Raw genomic sequence first — 15386 nt, 5'->3', positions numbered from 1 at the left:
ATGCCTTTACCAGAGAACAATGTATCCCAATCCATACCTACTAGATCCTTCCTGATAGGAACAAAATTGTCTTCAAATTTATAATCTCAACCCGAGGACCACAACTATCCTTTTCCATAATTTCCTTAAAACTAATTGCATTATGATCACCAGATGTAAACTGGTTCCCATATATATTTCTGTCAGTGGCCCTGTCTCATTCCCTCACAGGAGATTCAATATTGCATCCTCTCTAGGTGGGGCCTCACAATATTGATAAAGGAAACTATCCCAACCAGCCCTTTTACAGTACAAACCCTATGTGGAAAAGTAAAATTACCTACTATCACAACCTTATTTTTCTGCTAACTGTCTGCTACTTCTGTAATAAATTTGCTCCTCCAAATCCCATGGACTACTGGGAGGCTTATAATATAATCCCATTAACATGGTCATCCTATTCTTATTCCTCAGTTTCACCCATATAAACTCAGTAAACAAGCTCTCCCATCTCTCCAGTCTGAGCACTACCATGGCGTTTTCCTTGTTGAGTAGTGTTACCCTTTCTATATTGTCTAAAACAACAGAACCCCAGAACACTGAGCTGCCAGTCCTGCCCCTCTTGCAATGAAATCCTACTAATGGCTACAATATCGTAATTCCATGCTGTAAGCTCACCTGCCTTTTTCTACAATACACAAAACATTAGTCCCACCATGCTCTATGTTTCGATTCCTGTCTTTGCATGTAGGCTTGGCATTGTTTTTCCCCAGAATCACTCCATCATTTGTCCTGGTTTCCATCCCCATGCAAATCTACTTTAAGCCCCCCGGAGCAGCACAAGCACAAGGATATTGGTCCTCCTCCAGTTCAGTACGAACCACCCCACCTTTAGCGGTCTCACATCCTCTGGAAGAGAGCACGATGATCCAAAAATCTGAAGCCCTTCCTCCTGCATTATCTCCTCAGCCATTTGTTAAACAGGATTATCCTCCTATAGCTGGCCTCATGAGAACTTGGCATTAGTAGCAATCCTGAGATCACCACCCTGGAGATGCTGTCCTTTAACTTAGCACCCTGAACTTACCTTGTAGGGCTTCATACCCACCCTGCATATCATTGGTACCAATGTGAACCTCAACCTCTGGCTTCTCAACCTCCTTAAGAACGCTATGGACATGATCCAAGTTACCCCTGACCCTGGGAGGCAACATACCATCCAAAAATCTCGTTCTCATCCACAAAACTCTCCCCCTAATAAATGCCCTATGGCAACCCTCTGCCCGCTTCCATTTTGAGTTGCCAGACACTGATGTGCAAACAATAAACCAATAAAACGACAGCCCAGATTAGCTACTGGGACTGACAGGATTGCTCTGAAAGCTGACATTGACTCAATGGGCTGAATAGCCTCCCACACTGAAAGAAGGATGAGGTCGTTAAGCAGTAATACCACTTTCTCTTGAGAGTGACAACTCCGTTCCACAAAGTGCTTGTGAAATTCCTGCCTAGTTCAATGCAGAAATTTAAAACCGAATTTTTTAAACCCATATGTGATGTTTGTCAAATTCAAAAGGCAAATAATGCTTGAACCCTCCCTTTATTATAACACAGCAAACAAAAATGAACCAATAACATCCACCCATCCTCCACACCATTTTAGCACAGTCTAAGGTTTCGTCCTTTGTATGTTCATTAATAAACACTTAACGTTCCCAGAATGGACTCTGGGCAGATACTGTATCAGTTAACACCAGAGATTGCCAGCTTGGATAGGAGCCCAGGAGGTGCCTTACAGCTGCTTCCTTATCGGGGCCAGAACCTCTCAGGTGTTGGTTGCTAGGTAACGGAGAGATCACCAACACCACGTTTTGTCCCTGCGAAATTTCCCTTAATGAGCAGAAGGGTCCCTGAGGGAGTTCGCATCCAATGAAAATCCCACCTTGCTGACAAGCATCTCTCCCTTGTGGGGCATAGCTTTTCTTTAAATCTATCGCAGCATCAAACATCCTCCGCGAACAATGAAAGGTCAGTTTAACCATATATATCAAGGATATGTGTCACCACAGGGTCACACACTCACTGCCTAGTTATTGCTGGAAGCACCAAAGACAATTAATTGCTCATTACCATTTTGCTACTTATTCATCTCCCTTTGTCATACTCTAACAGCTATCCCTGACCTTGGCTGATCTTTTTCTCAAGTCCAACGACCTGCCTTGGTCTACGATCCTTGCCCCACGATTCTTGCCCCAAACCCACTACACACTTTGTATTTTTAAACAGACCTCCAGCCTCACAAAGTTCAGAAGAGCTTCCCAGAATCCCACTTCCTGACATCATGACTACCCTGGCGCCAATCTGAAGATTACGTCCATTTGTTTAAATCAATTACCTCTAAATTACTCTGGTGACCAAAAATTAAATACCAATCTACATTTGGCACTGAGGTTTGATGGAGAGAATGCAAATCTTACACAATGCTGCCTGCTCAACACAACTAAACCCTTGTTCGATTAATTCCAAGCATTGTGGAGAGAGTGTAGTTGATCCCAGCAACCTAACAATACGAATTAGCTGCATTACCAGTCTCTCCCTGCAGTAGACCTGTATACACTGGGGAAGGCAGATTTGCCTGCTCCATTCTTACAGAGAATTCAGCAGACCTGCCCTGACTTACACCAGCAAGGGATAAAATTTCAACAAGGTGACGGGACTTAAAGCCAGAGTGTTAATATTTTAAAAGCTTCACACAAACCAGCCCTCTTCCTGCACAAGGTTTTTCTAGTTTAATATTTCAGTCTCCCCACCTGCAAAATTATTGACCAATATGAACAGCAATTTCCCAAAGGCCCTGCGGATTAACTCAAGTGTCTTAACACTGTGCCCTAGGAAAAGTAGTTGTTCATGGAACCTTAGACGTTAAGAAACAGGAAATTATTAAACCTGCTCCAAGCTTGGTCAGTTTTACTTATTTAGAGATACAGCACGGAACAGGCTCTTCCAGCCCAATGAGCCACGTCACCCAATAACCCATCTAATTAACCCTAGCCTATGTAGATAAGCCTACAAGAGGAGAGGCTGTACAGTACTTGATTTGGTATTGGGAAATGAATCTGGTCAGGTGTCAGATCTCTCAGTGGGAGAGCATTTTGGAGATAGTGATCATAATTCTATCTCCTTTACCATAGCATTGGAGAGGGATAGGAACAGACAAGTTAGGGAAACGTTTAATTGGAGTAAGGGGGATTATGAGGCTATCAGGCAGGAGCTTGAAGCATAAATTGGAAACAGATGTTCTCAGGGAAACATACATAAGAGATGTTGCAAATGTTCAGGGGATACTTGCGTGGGGTTCTGCATAAATACGTTCCAATGAGACAGAGAAAGGATGGTAGGGTACAGGAACCGTGGTGTACAAAGGCTGTTGTAAATCTAGTCAAGAAAAGAGCTTCAAAAAGTTCAAGAAACTAAGTAATGATAGAGATCTAGAAGATTATAAGGCTAGCAAGAAGGAGTTTAAGGATGAATTAGGAGAGACAGAAGGGGCCATGAGAAGGTCTTGGCAGACAGGATTAAGGAAAACTCCAAGGCATTCTACAAGTATGTGAAGAGAAAGACAATAAGACGTGAGAGAATAGGACCAATCAAGTATGACAGTGGAAAAGTGTGTATGGAACCAGAGGAGATAGCAGAGGTATTTAATGAACACTTTGCTTCAGTATTCACTGTGGTAAAGGATCTTGGGGATTGTAGGGATGACTTGCAGCAGACTGAAAAGCTTGAGCATGTAGATATTAAGTAAGAGGATGTGCTGGAGCTTTTAGAAAGAACCAAGTTGGACAAGTCACTAAACCAGGATGGAATGTACCCCAGGCTTCTGTGAGAGGTGAGGGAGGAGAGTACTGAGCCTCTGGTAATGATCTTTGCATCAATGAGGACGGGAGAGGTCCAGAGGATTAGAGGGCTGCAGATATTGTTCATTATTCAAGAAAGGGAGTAGAGATAATCCAGGAAATTATAGGCCAGTGTATCTTACTTCACTGTTGATAAATTGATGGAGAAGATCCTGACAGACAGGATTTATGAATCTTTGGAGATGTATAATATGATTCGGAATAGTCAGCACGGCTTTGTCAAGGGCAGGTCGTGCCTTACGAACCTGCTTGAATTTTGAGGATGAGTCTAAAGATTGATGAAGGTACAGCCATAGATGTAGTGTATATGGATTTCAGCAAGGCATTGATAAGATACTCCATGCAAGACTTATTGAGAAAGTAAGAAAGCATGGCATCCAAGGGGACCTTGCTTTGTGGATCCAGAACTGGCTTTCCCACAGAAGGCAAAGAGTGGTTGCAGACAGGTCATATCCTGCGTGGAGGTCAGTCACCAGTGGTGTGCCTCAGGGATCTGTTCTGGGACCCCCACTCTTCATGATTTTTATAAATGACCTGGATGAGGAAGTGGAGGGATGGGTTAGTATATTTGCTGATGAAGGTTGGGGGTATTGTGGATAGTGTGGAGGGCTGTCAGAAGTTATAGTGGGACATTGATAGGATGCAAAACTGGACTGAGAAGTGACAGATAGGTGTGAGGTAGTTCATTTTGGTAGGTCAAATATGATGCTAGAATATAGAATTAATGGCAAGACTCTTGGCAGTGTGGAGGATCAGAAGGATCTTGGGATCCAAGTCCATAGGACACTCAAAGCTGCTACGCAGGTTGACTCTGTGGTTAAGAAGGCATACGGTGCATTGGCCTTCATCAACTGTGGGATTGAGTTTAAGAGCCGAGAAGTAATGTTGCAGCTATATAGGACCCCGGTCAGACCCCATTTGGAGTACTGTGCTCGATTCTGGTCACCTCACTACAGGAAGGATGTGGAAACCATAGAAAGGGTGCAGAGGAGATTTACAAGGATGCTGACTTGATCGGGGAACATGCCTTATGAGAATAGGTTGAGTGAACTCGCCCTTTTCTCCTCGGAGCAACTGAGGACAAGAGGTGTCCTGATAAAGGTGTATAAGATGAGAGACATTGATCGTGTGGATAGTCAGAGGCTTTTTCTCCAGGACTGAAATGGTTGCCACAAGAGGACATGGGTTTAAGTTGCTGGGGAGTAGGTACAGAGGAGACGTCAGGGGTAAGTGTTTTTTTTTAAACTCAGAGTGGTGAGTGTGTGGAATGGGCTGCCAGCAACGGCAGAAATGGTACGTGGAGCTTAAAATTAAAAGGGCTATAGGTAAGCCTAGGTAGTTCTAAGGTAAGGACTTGATCCGCACAGCTTTCTGGGCCTAAGGGCCTGTGTTGCTGTAGGTTTCTGTTTCTAATGACCAATTAACCAACAAACAGGTACTGCATGTCTTTGGACTGTGGGAGGAAACTGCAGCATTCGGAGGAAACCTACACACAGAATAAAGTGTAAAGCTACTGGAAAAGTGCAGTGCAGGTAAACAATAAGTACAAGATAATAAGGTAGATCGTGAGGCCACTTTCTACTGCCCAAGAGTCTGATAACAGCAGGACAGAAGCTGTATTTGAGCTTAGTGATACTTGCTTTCAGGTGTTTGTATCTTCTGCTCGACTTGGGGATGGGGAAGAGAGAATGTCAGGGGTGGATCGTGTCTTTCATTATTCTGTCTGCTTTCAGCGAGAAGTACAGACAGGGTCGATGGGGGGTAGTGAACTAAACAGAATACTCCAAATGTGGCCCAACCAACGTTTCATATGCCTGCAACATGACTCATCTAGTCTGCTCTAACAGCACGTGCTTGGCACATAACAGTTACCATCAAGGGAGAGCTGGGAGGCAGGTGCCCAGGAACACCACCATCTGCAGATCACACACTCTTCCGCCATTACTGTTGCTGGGTCTGAATCCCGGCACCATCTCCTTACCACTTCATCAGAAGGACCCCAGTGAGTTCAGGGCTGGTTCACCAGGATCCTCTCGAGGAAAACGTTTAAAGGAGATGTGTAAGGGATGTTTTCCCGCTACACAGCGGGTGGCGGGTGAGAGAGGAAGCAGGGTATAACAGCAAGGGTTAAGTGGGATTTAGAAAGACACCTGAACAAGCAGGCTACGTGCAGGGAGGGGTTGGTTTCAATTGTCGTCATGGTTGCCAGACACATCACGAGTCTCTGTACCATTCCAAGCTCCATATTTAATCCTGAAAGAATGCGTACATTTCAGTGAGATTCTCTGTGCATATCAGCTTGAACACTCCAAATATTTGCTCATATAAGAGATTCGCTCATGCCCTCTGACCCCTCTGTCATTGTTCCTGCAATGGTTGATCTTCTCACCACTGTAGGTGGCAGGGATCCTGATTCAGAATCTTGCACACAGGATGTGTTTCCTTACTCCATCTGGCTACTGCTGGCTCACTCCTGTTCCAGTTCATCCGACTCCCGCTGCTCCCTTTCCAATAAACCAGAAATTAAATTCTCCTACCTCAAGTATTAATATTCTCTGTATGAAGTGAAATTGTCACCTCAGTTCTGGCCTCTATTTCAGGCAGTTCTGCTACAACATGACAGCTATGTTCCTTAGAAACACTATTATGGGAAGTCACATTATAGCAGAACTTCCCTTTACAGTGAAAGACGATTAAAAATAATGACAGAGCCGTGTAAGATGATATAAAACAGGACAGTACAGGCCCTTCAGGTCACCGTCTTCTAATCTAGCTCACCATCAGTCTAACCCTTCCCTCCCACATAGCTCTCCATTTTTTGTTCCCACCCATGTCCCTATAAAAAGGGTCTTTTAGCTACCTCTAACACAGGGGTCACCAAACTTTTTTTGCACCGTGGACCAGTTTAATATTGGCAATATTCTTGCGGACCGGCTGACAGGAGGGGGGCGGTGGTGGGGGCGTTAATCACAACCGGAGTATAGGTGATAAGTCAACTATAAGTCACTAAGAGGCTAATATCAATTTCGTTTCTAAAAGGGTTTATCTAACAAATTTAATGTTATACACACAGCACATATTTTCCTCGCATGAATATAGTGACAAGTCACTTATAAGTCAGTAGCATCATAACATTGTAAGTAGCGTTTGGATATTAAACACACAGTGCATATTTTCCTCAAATGAACATATAAAACCATTGCAACATACCAGTGAGAGGACAAGGTCAGGGCCAGAGGTCCCCGTACTGGGGCCGCGGCAGTCGCAGTCCAGAGACAGCGACCAACTGAGCGAGGAGAGCAACAGGGTATGTGCTCACCCCCCTTGTAGGTAGGTAGAACCTATCGGCCGACAAAAGTTTGGCTCGAGGGATGACTTTCAGTAGATCGCAGCGAGGTAGCTGCTCTGTTACTTATGAAACCCTGAGCCTGAATTAGGTCGTCTGCGAATATTTCAGCACCGGGTTCCCCACGAACATTCGGTGTGGTGAACAGGTTTAGAGGCGGCGCCCATCTGTCCACACTCCAGGCGGCCGGTTACCCGAGGCCAAACAGTGATCCCTGGCATAAAAATATCACTGCGTTTAGGCAACTGATGACATTGCATGGGTAATGACTTTGCATGAGTAATGACCTCGATCAAGTTCAACAGTGGGCGCGACAGGGAATGAGGAAAGGTGCAGCTGACTCATATAGTTTCCTCACAGCCCGGTGAGACTGTATCTATACTTGCTATCTTATACGTGCTATATATGCCTTGTGCTGTGTATGACTGATGGTACTGCGGTCTGAACCTTGGCCCCGAATTAACACTGTTTAATTTGGCTGCATTCATGGATATTCAGGTATGGCTGAATTAAAGTTGCACTTGAATGTGAACTTGAACATCATGCGCTGTTCTCACTCTGATGCATGACTGTGTCACAGGATCTAGTTCAACCGGGTCATCAGGTTTGCAGATGACACAATAGTTGTCGACGAGACGGAGTACAGAGAGGAAGTGGAGTGGCTGGTGGATTGGTGTCAGAATTACAACCTAAGCCCGAACATACAGAAGACAGAAGTCATTGTGGACTTCAGGAAGGTGCAGACAAACCACCCCCTCAGCAAACACATGGCTCCTCCGTAGAGAGAGCTAAGTGCACCAAGTTCCTGGGAGTTTACACCATGGATGACCTTAAACAGTTCCCTAACCAAGAAAGCACAACAGCTTTCTAAGAAGATTGAGGCCAGCAAGGCTCCTCCAACCCCCAGTGTTTTACAGAAGCACAACTGAAAGCCGCCTGACAAGTTTCATCTCCATCCGGTACAGGAGCAACAGAGCATTGGACCAGTATTCCCTACAAAGGACTGTGAGAACGGACGAGATGATCATAGGGGTCTCACTACCATCCGCTGGGGACAGTTATCAACAGCACTGCTGATGCACCATCAATAACTCTCGGAGACGGGAGGCGAACGATAGGCTTTCATTAGCAGCAAAACGGAGCACAGCATCTCAGAGACTGAGGGGGGAGCAGTGCCTCCAAACGCCTTTATACAGGGGTCTGTGGGAGGAGCCACAGGAGCAGTCAGCAAAGGGGCGTGTCCAGACTGGTATACATAGTTTACCACAACTGCGTACGCAGGGACATCAGGGTTATTAAGGATCCCACCCATCCATCCAACATTCTCTTCAACTGTCTACCATCAGGCAGGAGACCACGATGCATAAAAACAAGACCGGTCAGGATGAGAAACGGGTTCTTCCCGAGAACATTAGGCTTTTGAACTCCCTGCATCACTGGTTAAGCTGTTTCGTACCTTACAATAGTTAAAATTAATGCATTTTAGTTTGTTATTAAGGTGTGATTCTTCTGTAGATTTTATCCTTACCTTCAAAAGCTATCGTGTGTTTCATGTGTGTACTACTCTGCTTTACACTCTGGTTCAGAGAAATGTCGTCTCGTTTCTACATACATAACATGGTTATGTAAATATAAGTACATAGTTAAATGAGAACAAGCTTGCACTGTTTTATATTCTCTGTCCTAGAACAGGGCTGTGGTTGTCTTCCCAGCACAGATTTAAATAGGTTTGCACAATCACACTACAGCCAGTGTGGCCCACTTAACGCAAATAGTGTTCCCTAATACAGGATGCCCCCCATTCTCGTTTCTCCCATCAGGCAGCAAATACAACTCAGTGAATGGAATCCAAACATGAAAGATTGGGTTTCTACAGCAGTTTTCACATTTCTTTCTAGTCAACATCGGGCAGAAATGATTAAAGTTTGAGAACACCTACCACCAGATTGAAAGACAGTTTCTATCTCACTGTTAGAGTCTTGAACAGACCCCTCATCCACTAACGATAAACTCGATCTCCTCATCTATTTTGTTGCTGCCCTGCACTTTCTGCCTGCAGTGCATTTCTCTGTAACAATGACACTACATTCTGTTTTCCATTTTACCACCTTGATTTAATTATGTAGGGAATGTCCAGTCTGCATGGCACACAAACAAAAGCTTTTCACTGAAACTCAATAGTAAGCCAATACCAATTGCATTATAACCAATTTGTGTTATGCAAAGATGTATTATAGCAGAAATAGCTGCATTTATCTTGTCTACTTATTAAGGCTCCCATGGATAGAAACAGCTACCTCTAAACTAATCCTATAAGCACCTCCTTTATTTAAATACAAGCTGCTAAATCCCTCTTTAACCTCCACTGATGAAACAATTCCAGCCTCTCCCATGTCCCTGGAGTTGAAACCACCAACCTGAGATGCCCAGTTACTCTGAAGATCAAACCCTTGACACCACACCACCCGCTCTTAAACCCCATGAGAGCCAATGTGAATTAAGTCAGAGAGCTTCTGACAACAGCAGTGAAAAGCAAAAGCATTAACCTTTTCCTGCAGGTATTTATTCATCAGTGTGGTACAGGCACAGGACAGACCGTTCGGCCCACATTGTTGTAGTGAACTAATTAACCTCTGACTCCTAATCCCTCTTGCTTTCACGTGGTCCAATTTCTGCACAGAGAGTCTCTTATGTGCCCTATTCACACCTGCTTCCACCACCACCCCAAGCAGTGCATCCCAGACACCAAGCACTCTGTACTTTCCACCCACTACATACCCTCTGGTATTTAACAGTTCAACCCTGGGAAAAAGATGCTTGCTGTCTATGCCTCATTAATTTTTATAAACTTCTATCAAATCTCCCCACAGCCTCTGCTACTTCAGAGAAAACAACCCAAGTTTGTCCAACATTTCCTTACAGCTTACATCCTTTAATCCTGGTAAACCTCCGCACCCTCTTCAACACCTCCACACCCTTCCTATAATGAGGTGAAGGAACTGAACGTGATCTAACCAGAGCTTTACAAACATAGCTTCCTGGCTCTCAAGCTCAATGTCTCAACTAATAAAGGCAAGCCTTCTTTGCAGTTACTTCCAGGGAGCCAAGCTCCAGGACCCCAACATCACGGACAATGTTGATTGGTATACATTACCTCGCGGTCAAGCCCCGCTGCCACGGTGACGATATCCCCAGTCTGATTATTGATGGTGAACATGTTTGAAGAAGGGCTGCTTGGTGTCTGGGAAAGGATCTTGTATCGCAATATACCATTGGCCGTGTTTGGGTCATCGGCATCAACTGCAGTAACGGTCATTACAAATGTGCCTGAGGAAGACATTAATGACTTTAAATGTTTATGGGGAAAAAAAACTTATTTCCTTCATTGTCACATCAAATATAGCATAAACAAAGCTCCACCCACCCAGACATACTCTCTCCCCACTGCCTTGGGAAAGCAGCCAATATAATCAAAGACCGACCTGACTCCAGGCATTCTCTCTTCACCTCCTCCTCCACCCCCCCCCCCCCCCACCGCCCACAAGACAGAAGATACAAAAAGCCTGAAAGCACATACCACCAGGCTCAAGGACAGCTTCTACCCCACATGAGGCTATATTGGCAATTGAATAGCTCCTTAGCACGATAAAATGGACTCCTGACCTCACAAGCTACCGTGTTATGATCTTGGATTGTTATGTCTCCACGTTCCCTATACCTGTAACACTCACCTCCAGGAAAGTGTCTGCAGAGATTGATAGGGTGGCAAAGGAGGTACGAAGAGTGTTTGCCCTAATTAGCTGAGGCACTGAGCTCAACAGCAAGATAGTTGGTTACACTTTATAAAGGCATATAAAATCTAGAGGACATGTATAGTGTGAAAGCGCAGAGTTTTTCCCAGGGTCAGGCAATCAAGAACTAAGAGCATGGGTTTAAGTTGAGAGCAGAGAGATTTAATAGGTACTTGAAGGACAACTTTTTCCACCCAGAGGGTGGTTAGTTTATAGAATCAGCAGCCTGAGGAAGTGGTTGCAGCAGGTAACATTTAACAGGAAAGACAGGATAAGTTTAGTGGGTTATGAGCCAAATGCAGGCAAATGAGGTGAGCCGAGATGGGCATTCTGGTCAGCATGGACCAGTTAGGCCAAGGGCCTGTTTCTATGATATATAATTCCAATTCTGACTTGGGTATTAAATGCACCTTAATCCTGAATCAGTGCTTCTTTGTTGAAAGCCATCAGGGAAGAAATAATCATTAAATCCTCCTGTCAGCCCCTTTCTGAATCATGACTGTGAACCACTCTGTATTATGCCATCTTGCACCCACTCTATTTGCAGAGCAACCTCCTTAAGCCAGGCACTAAACTGGAAAACCTTCAGTGTCCGTCTCTAATCCAACAGCTTCAGTAAATGCAACAGCAGAATTACCCATTCTCAGGACAATTCCAAATGGGTAACAACTCATCCTGTGGACTGATTTGACAATCCTAATCCAACAAGGTGAGGCTTGGAGAGAAAAATCTAGTTACAAACCAGAAAACCGTTATTATGCACTTGTTTTGCTCAACAAACTTCAGGAGATCTCGTGAGATTAGGAGTTCAGGAGATCAGAAGGTTATAAGAGGATAGAGACAGGCTGCAGAGTTAGGCAGAAAAATGGCAGATGGAGTTCAATCTGGACAAGTGTGAGGTGATGCATTTTGGAAGGACAAACCAGAAGACTGAGTACAGGATTAATGGTCAGTTGCTTAAGAGTGTGGATGAACAAAGGGACCTTGGGGTTCAAATCCATACATCCCTCAAGGTTGCTACACAGGTTGATAGGGTAGTTAAGAAGGCCTATGGGATGCTAGGCTTCATTAACAGGGGGATTGAGTTCAAGAGTAGAGAGGTCATGTTGCAACTCTACAAATCTCTGGTGAGACTGCACTTATGAGTATTGTGTTCAATTCTGGTCACCTTATTATAGTAAGGATGCAGAAGCTATGGAGAGGGTGCAGAGGAGATTTACCAGGATGTTGCCTGGTTTGGAGAACAAGTCATATGAAGCAAGGTTAGCAGAGCTGGGACTTGATAGAGGTCTACAAGATTATGAGAGGCATAGATAGGGTGGATAGTCAGTACCTGTCTCCCAGGGCACCAATAGCAAACACCAGAGGGCATATCAAGTCAAGTCACTTTTATTGTCATTTCGACCATAACTGCTGGTACAGTACATAGTAAAAATAAGACGACGTTTTTCAGGACCATGGTGTTACATGACACAGTACAAAAACTAGACTGAACTACATAAAAAAAAACCAGAAAACTACACTACAGACCTAAACAGGACTACATAAAGTGCACAAAAACAGTGCAGGCATTACAATAAATAATAAACAGGACAGTAAGGCAGTAAGGTGTCAGTCCAGGCTCTGGGTATTGAGGAGTCTGATAGCTTGGGGGAAGAAACTGTTACATAAACTTTAGGGGTATTTAAGAGCCTCTTGGACAGGCACATGGATGAAAGAAAAATGGAGGGTTATGGGGTAGTGCGGGTTTAGTACTTTTTTTTCAGGATTATATGGGTTGGCACAACATGGAGGGCTGAAGGGCCTGTACCGTGCTGTAGTTTTCTATGGATCACAAAACAGTTATACTTGAGCATGAACCATGAACAAGTGGCTATGTTCCAACAACCCCCGTGCTATCTGTATGCCACTGCATACATCGCAAGCTCATTATCAAACATACCTGGCTTTGACACTTCAGGAACAGATCCATTCCAGATTTGATGCAGAAATTCGGGTCGGTTGTCATTCATATCAATAACATTTATAACAATGTCGATGGGGTTTTCCACTTGATTCCCATTCAAGTCTACCGCATGAGCTCTGAGCTGCAGCACAAGATACAACAGCTAGAAAGATCAGCTCAACAAAAACAGCCAGCCCACTGCCAAACCCCACCAACTAATGCTCCCATTCACAGATTTAGCAACAGTACAACATTCTGGATCGCATAGGAACTTTCCCATCAGGATAAGGTCTAAAACTTTCCAAGACTGATTGATGGGTCGATCCAATAAGATGCTTCACAACCCTGTAATCTGTTGTAAGTGGAACCAATAATTTGTCTTTAGAATAATGTTGTACTTCAAGAGGACATTCCTTATTAATTATAATCAGTGAACAGTGGGGCCCTGGGGAGCACTGTAGAGCAAACAGATATAGGAGTACAAGTATATGGCTTTCTGTGTGTCATAGGTCCATAGGGTGGAGATCACACAGTTTGGCTCATTGGCCTTCATCAGTCAGGGCATTGTGTATAGGAGTTGGTAGGTTATGTTGCAGTTGTACAAGGCTTGGAGAACTGAGTTCAGTTTTGGTCACCTGCGCAGGTTACTTAACTAGATGAAAGATGTTATTTAACTAGAAAGCATGTGGACAAGATGTCACTAAGCTGGGAAAAATACAAGGAGATTAACAAGAATGTTGGCAAGACTCAAGTACTGAAGTTACAGGAAGATACCGGAGAGGTCCGAGCAGTGTGAGAGACTAAGCCTCACAGCGGTGGATAATATCGTGGTTCGGGTGGCGGTGGCAAGGACAGATGGAATGAAGGCACACAGTTGTTCCAGGGTTGAGCAATCAAAAACTAGAAGACATAGGTTTAAAGTGGGAGGGGGGAAATTTTAAAAGAGACCTCAGGGGCAACTTCTTCACACAGACAGTGGTACAAGCTGCCAGAGGTAGTAGTGAGGCAGGTACAGTAAGAGTATTAATAGATACTTGTACTGGTATGTTGACAGGGAAGGTTTAGCAGGCTTTGGTCCAAACATAGGCAGACGAGACCAACTCACTGGGCAACATAGTTGACATGAACGAGTTGGGCTAAATGCCCCGTTTCCATCTTATATGACCACGGCAACTCTAAATTCCCCCCTTCCAAGCCATCTTTTAGTCTGCATTATTCCAGCTACTCACCTTCCTGCCATAGGTCAACATGCAACTTCTAAGTGCTTCACTTTAGAATGTTACCAAAAAAAAGCTTACATGATAGGAAGCTATTTGCTCCCGATCCAAAGGTTTGGTCACAGCTAGCTGGCCAGAGATGGGACTAATGCTGAAAATCCCAGTTGGTGGTTGGTCGGCTCCTGGTCCGGTGACACTGTAGCGCAATGAACGGTTTTTGTCTCTGTCCGATCGGATCTGTTTGTCCAAAAAGAAATAGGAGACATTACTCATTGCCACTCAAAGCACCCAATCCTGGCTAAAGGCAGCTATGGCAATGGCAATTGCTCTGCCCAAGACCACAGAAACTGCACGTGAAGTAGTAAGCTGGTTTATTATTGTCACAGGTACCAAGGTCTTGCATACCATCCATACAGGTCATGTCATTACAATATGCATGGAAGTAACAGTAACAGAATGCAGTGCAGTAACAGAGGAAGTGCAGTGTAGGTAGACAACAAAGTGCAAAGAAAATGCAGTGCAGCGCAATGGAGTCTGTCCGCAATTCCAGCTGGCTTGGGAAAGCAGCCAAAATAATCAAAGACCTTACCCACTATGGACATTGTCTTCTCCTCGATCTCGCATCGGGTAGAAGATACAAAAGACTGAAAGGCACATACCACCAGGCTCAAGGACAGCTCCTATCACACTGTTATCACAGTTCTGAATGAACTTCTATTTTTGATCTCTCAACCTATCCTGTCGTGGCCCTTGCACTTTGTTAGCCTATATTTCACTTTCGCTGTAACTGTAACACTATCACTATCTTCTGCATTGTTTTTCTTTTGTACCACTTCGATATACTTACGTATGGAATAGACTGTCTGAATGGCATGCAGAAAATATCTTAGTACACCTGACAGTAATGAAACAATTATTAGTACCCAGTCATAAGAAATCATCCTGCATTTCCATACTCTTTCATATGCTTTATAGACAATGATGCATTTTGAAAGTCCGGTAGTTATTTAATATGGAAGGGCAATAGACAAAATTGAATTGGATCACATCCAGTCAATGGACGATATAGAAATATTGGCAGGGTTAACTCAAGATCTTCTAATGGAATTATCATTCGGCCTTGTGTAATGGAACAGAATGACTAGGAGGTACAAGTGCATAGCTTGTTGAAAGCAGCATTACAGGTAGACA

General features: G+C 44.1%; 1 protein-coding gene across 1 annotated transcript in view; it reads right to left on the bottom strand.

The window, feature by feature from the left end:
* The window catches only part of LOC132398186 (cadherin-2-like), a 196122-nt gene that overhangs the window by 51138 nt on the left and 129598 nt on the right, over window positions 1–15386 (bottom strand). The window contains exons 5-7 of the mRNA XM_059977274.1: window positions 14277–14432; window positions 12976–13120; window positions 10397–10569 (exon numbers count right to left, since the gene is read on the bottom strand). Of these exons, the coding sequence (XP_059833257.1) occupies window positions 10397–10569; window positions 12976–13120; window positions 14277–14432 (474 nt within the window). The remainder of the gene's footprint in view (window positions 1–10396; window positions 10570–12975; window positions 13121–14276; window positions 14433–15386) is intronic.

Source organism: Hypanus sabinus, chromosome 1 (genome assembly GCF_030144855.1).
Source record: "Hypanus sabinus isolate sHypSab1 chromosome 1, sHypSab1.hap1, whole genome shotgun sequence".
Lineage (NCBI taxonomy): Eukaryota > Metazoa > Chordata > Chondrichthyes > Myliobatiformes > Dasyatidae > Hypanus > Hypanus sabinus.
This window is presented reverse-complemented; position numbering and strand designations above follow the sequence as displayed.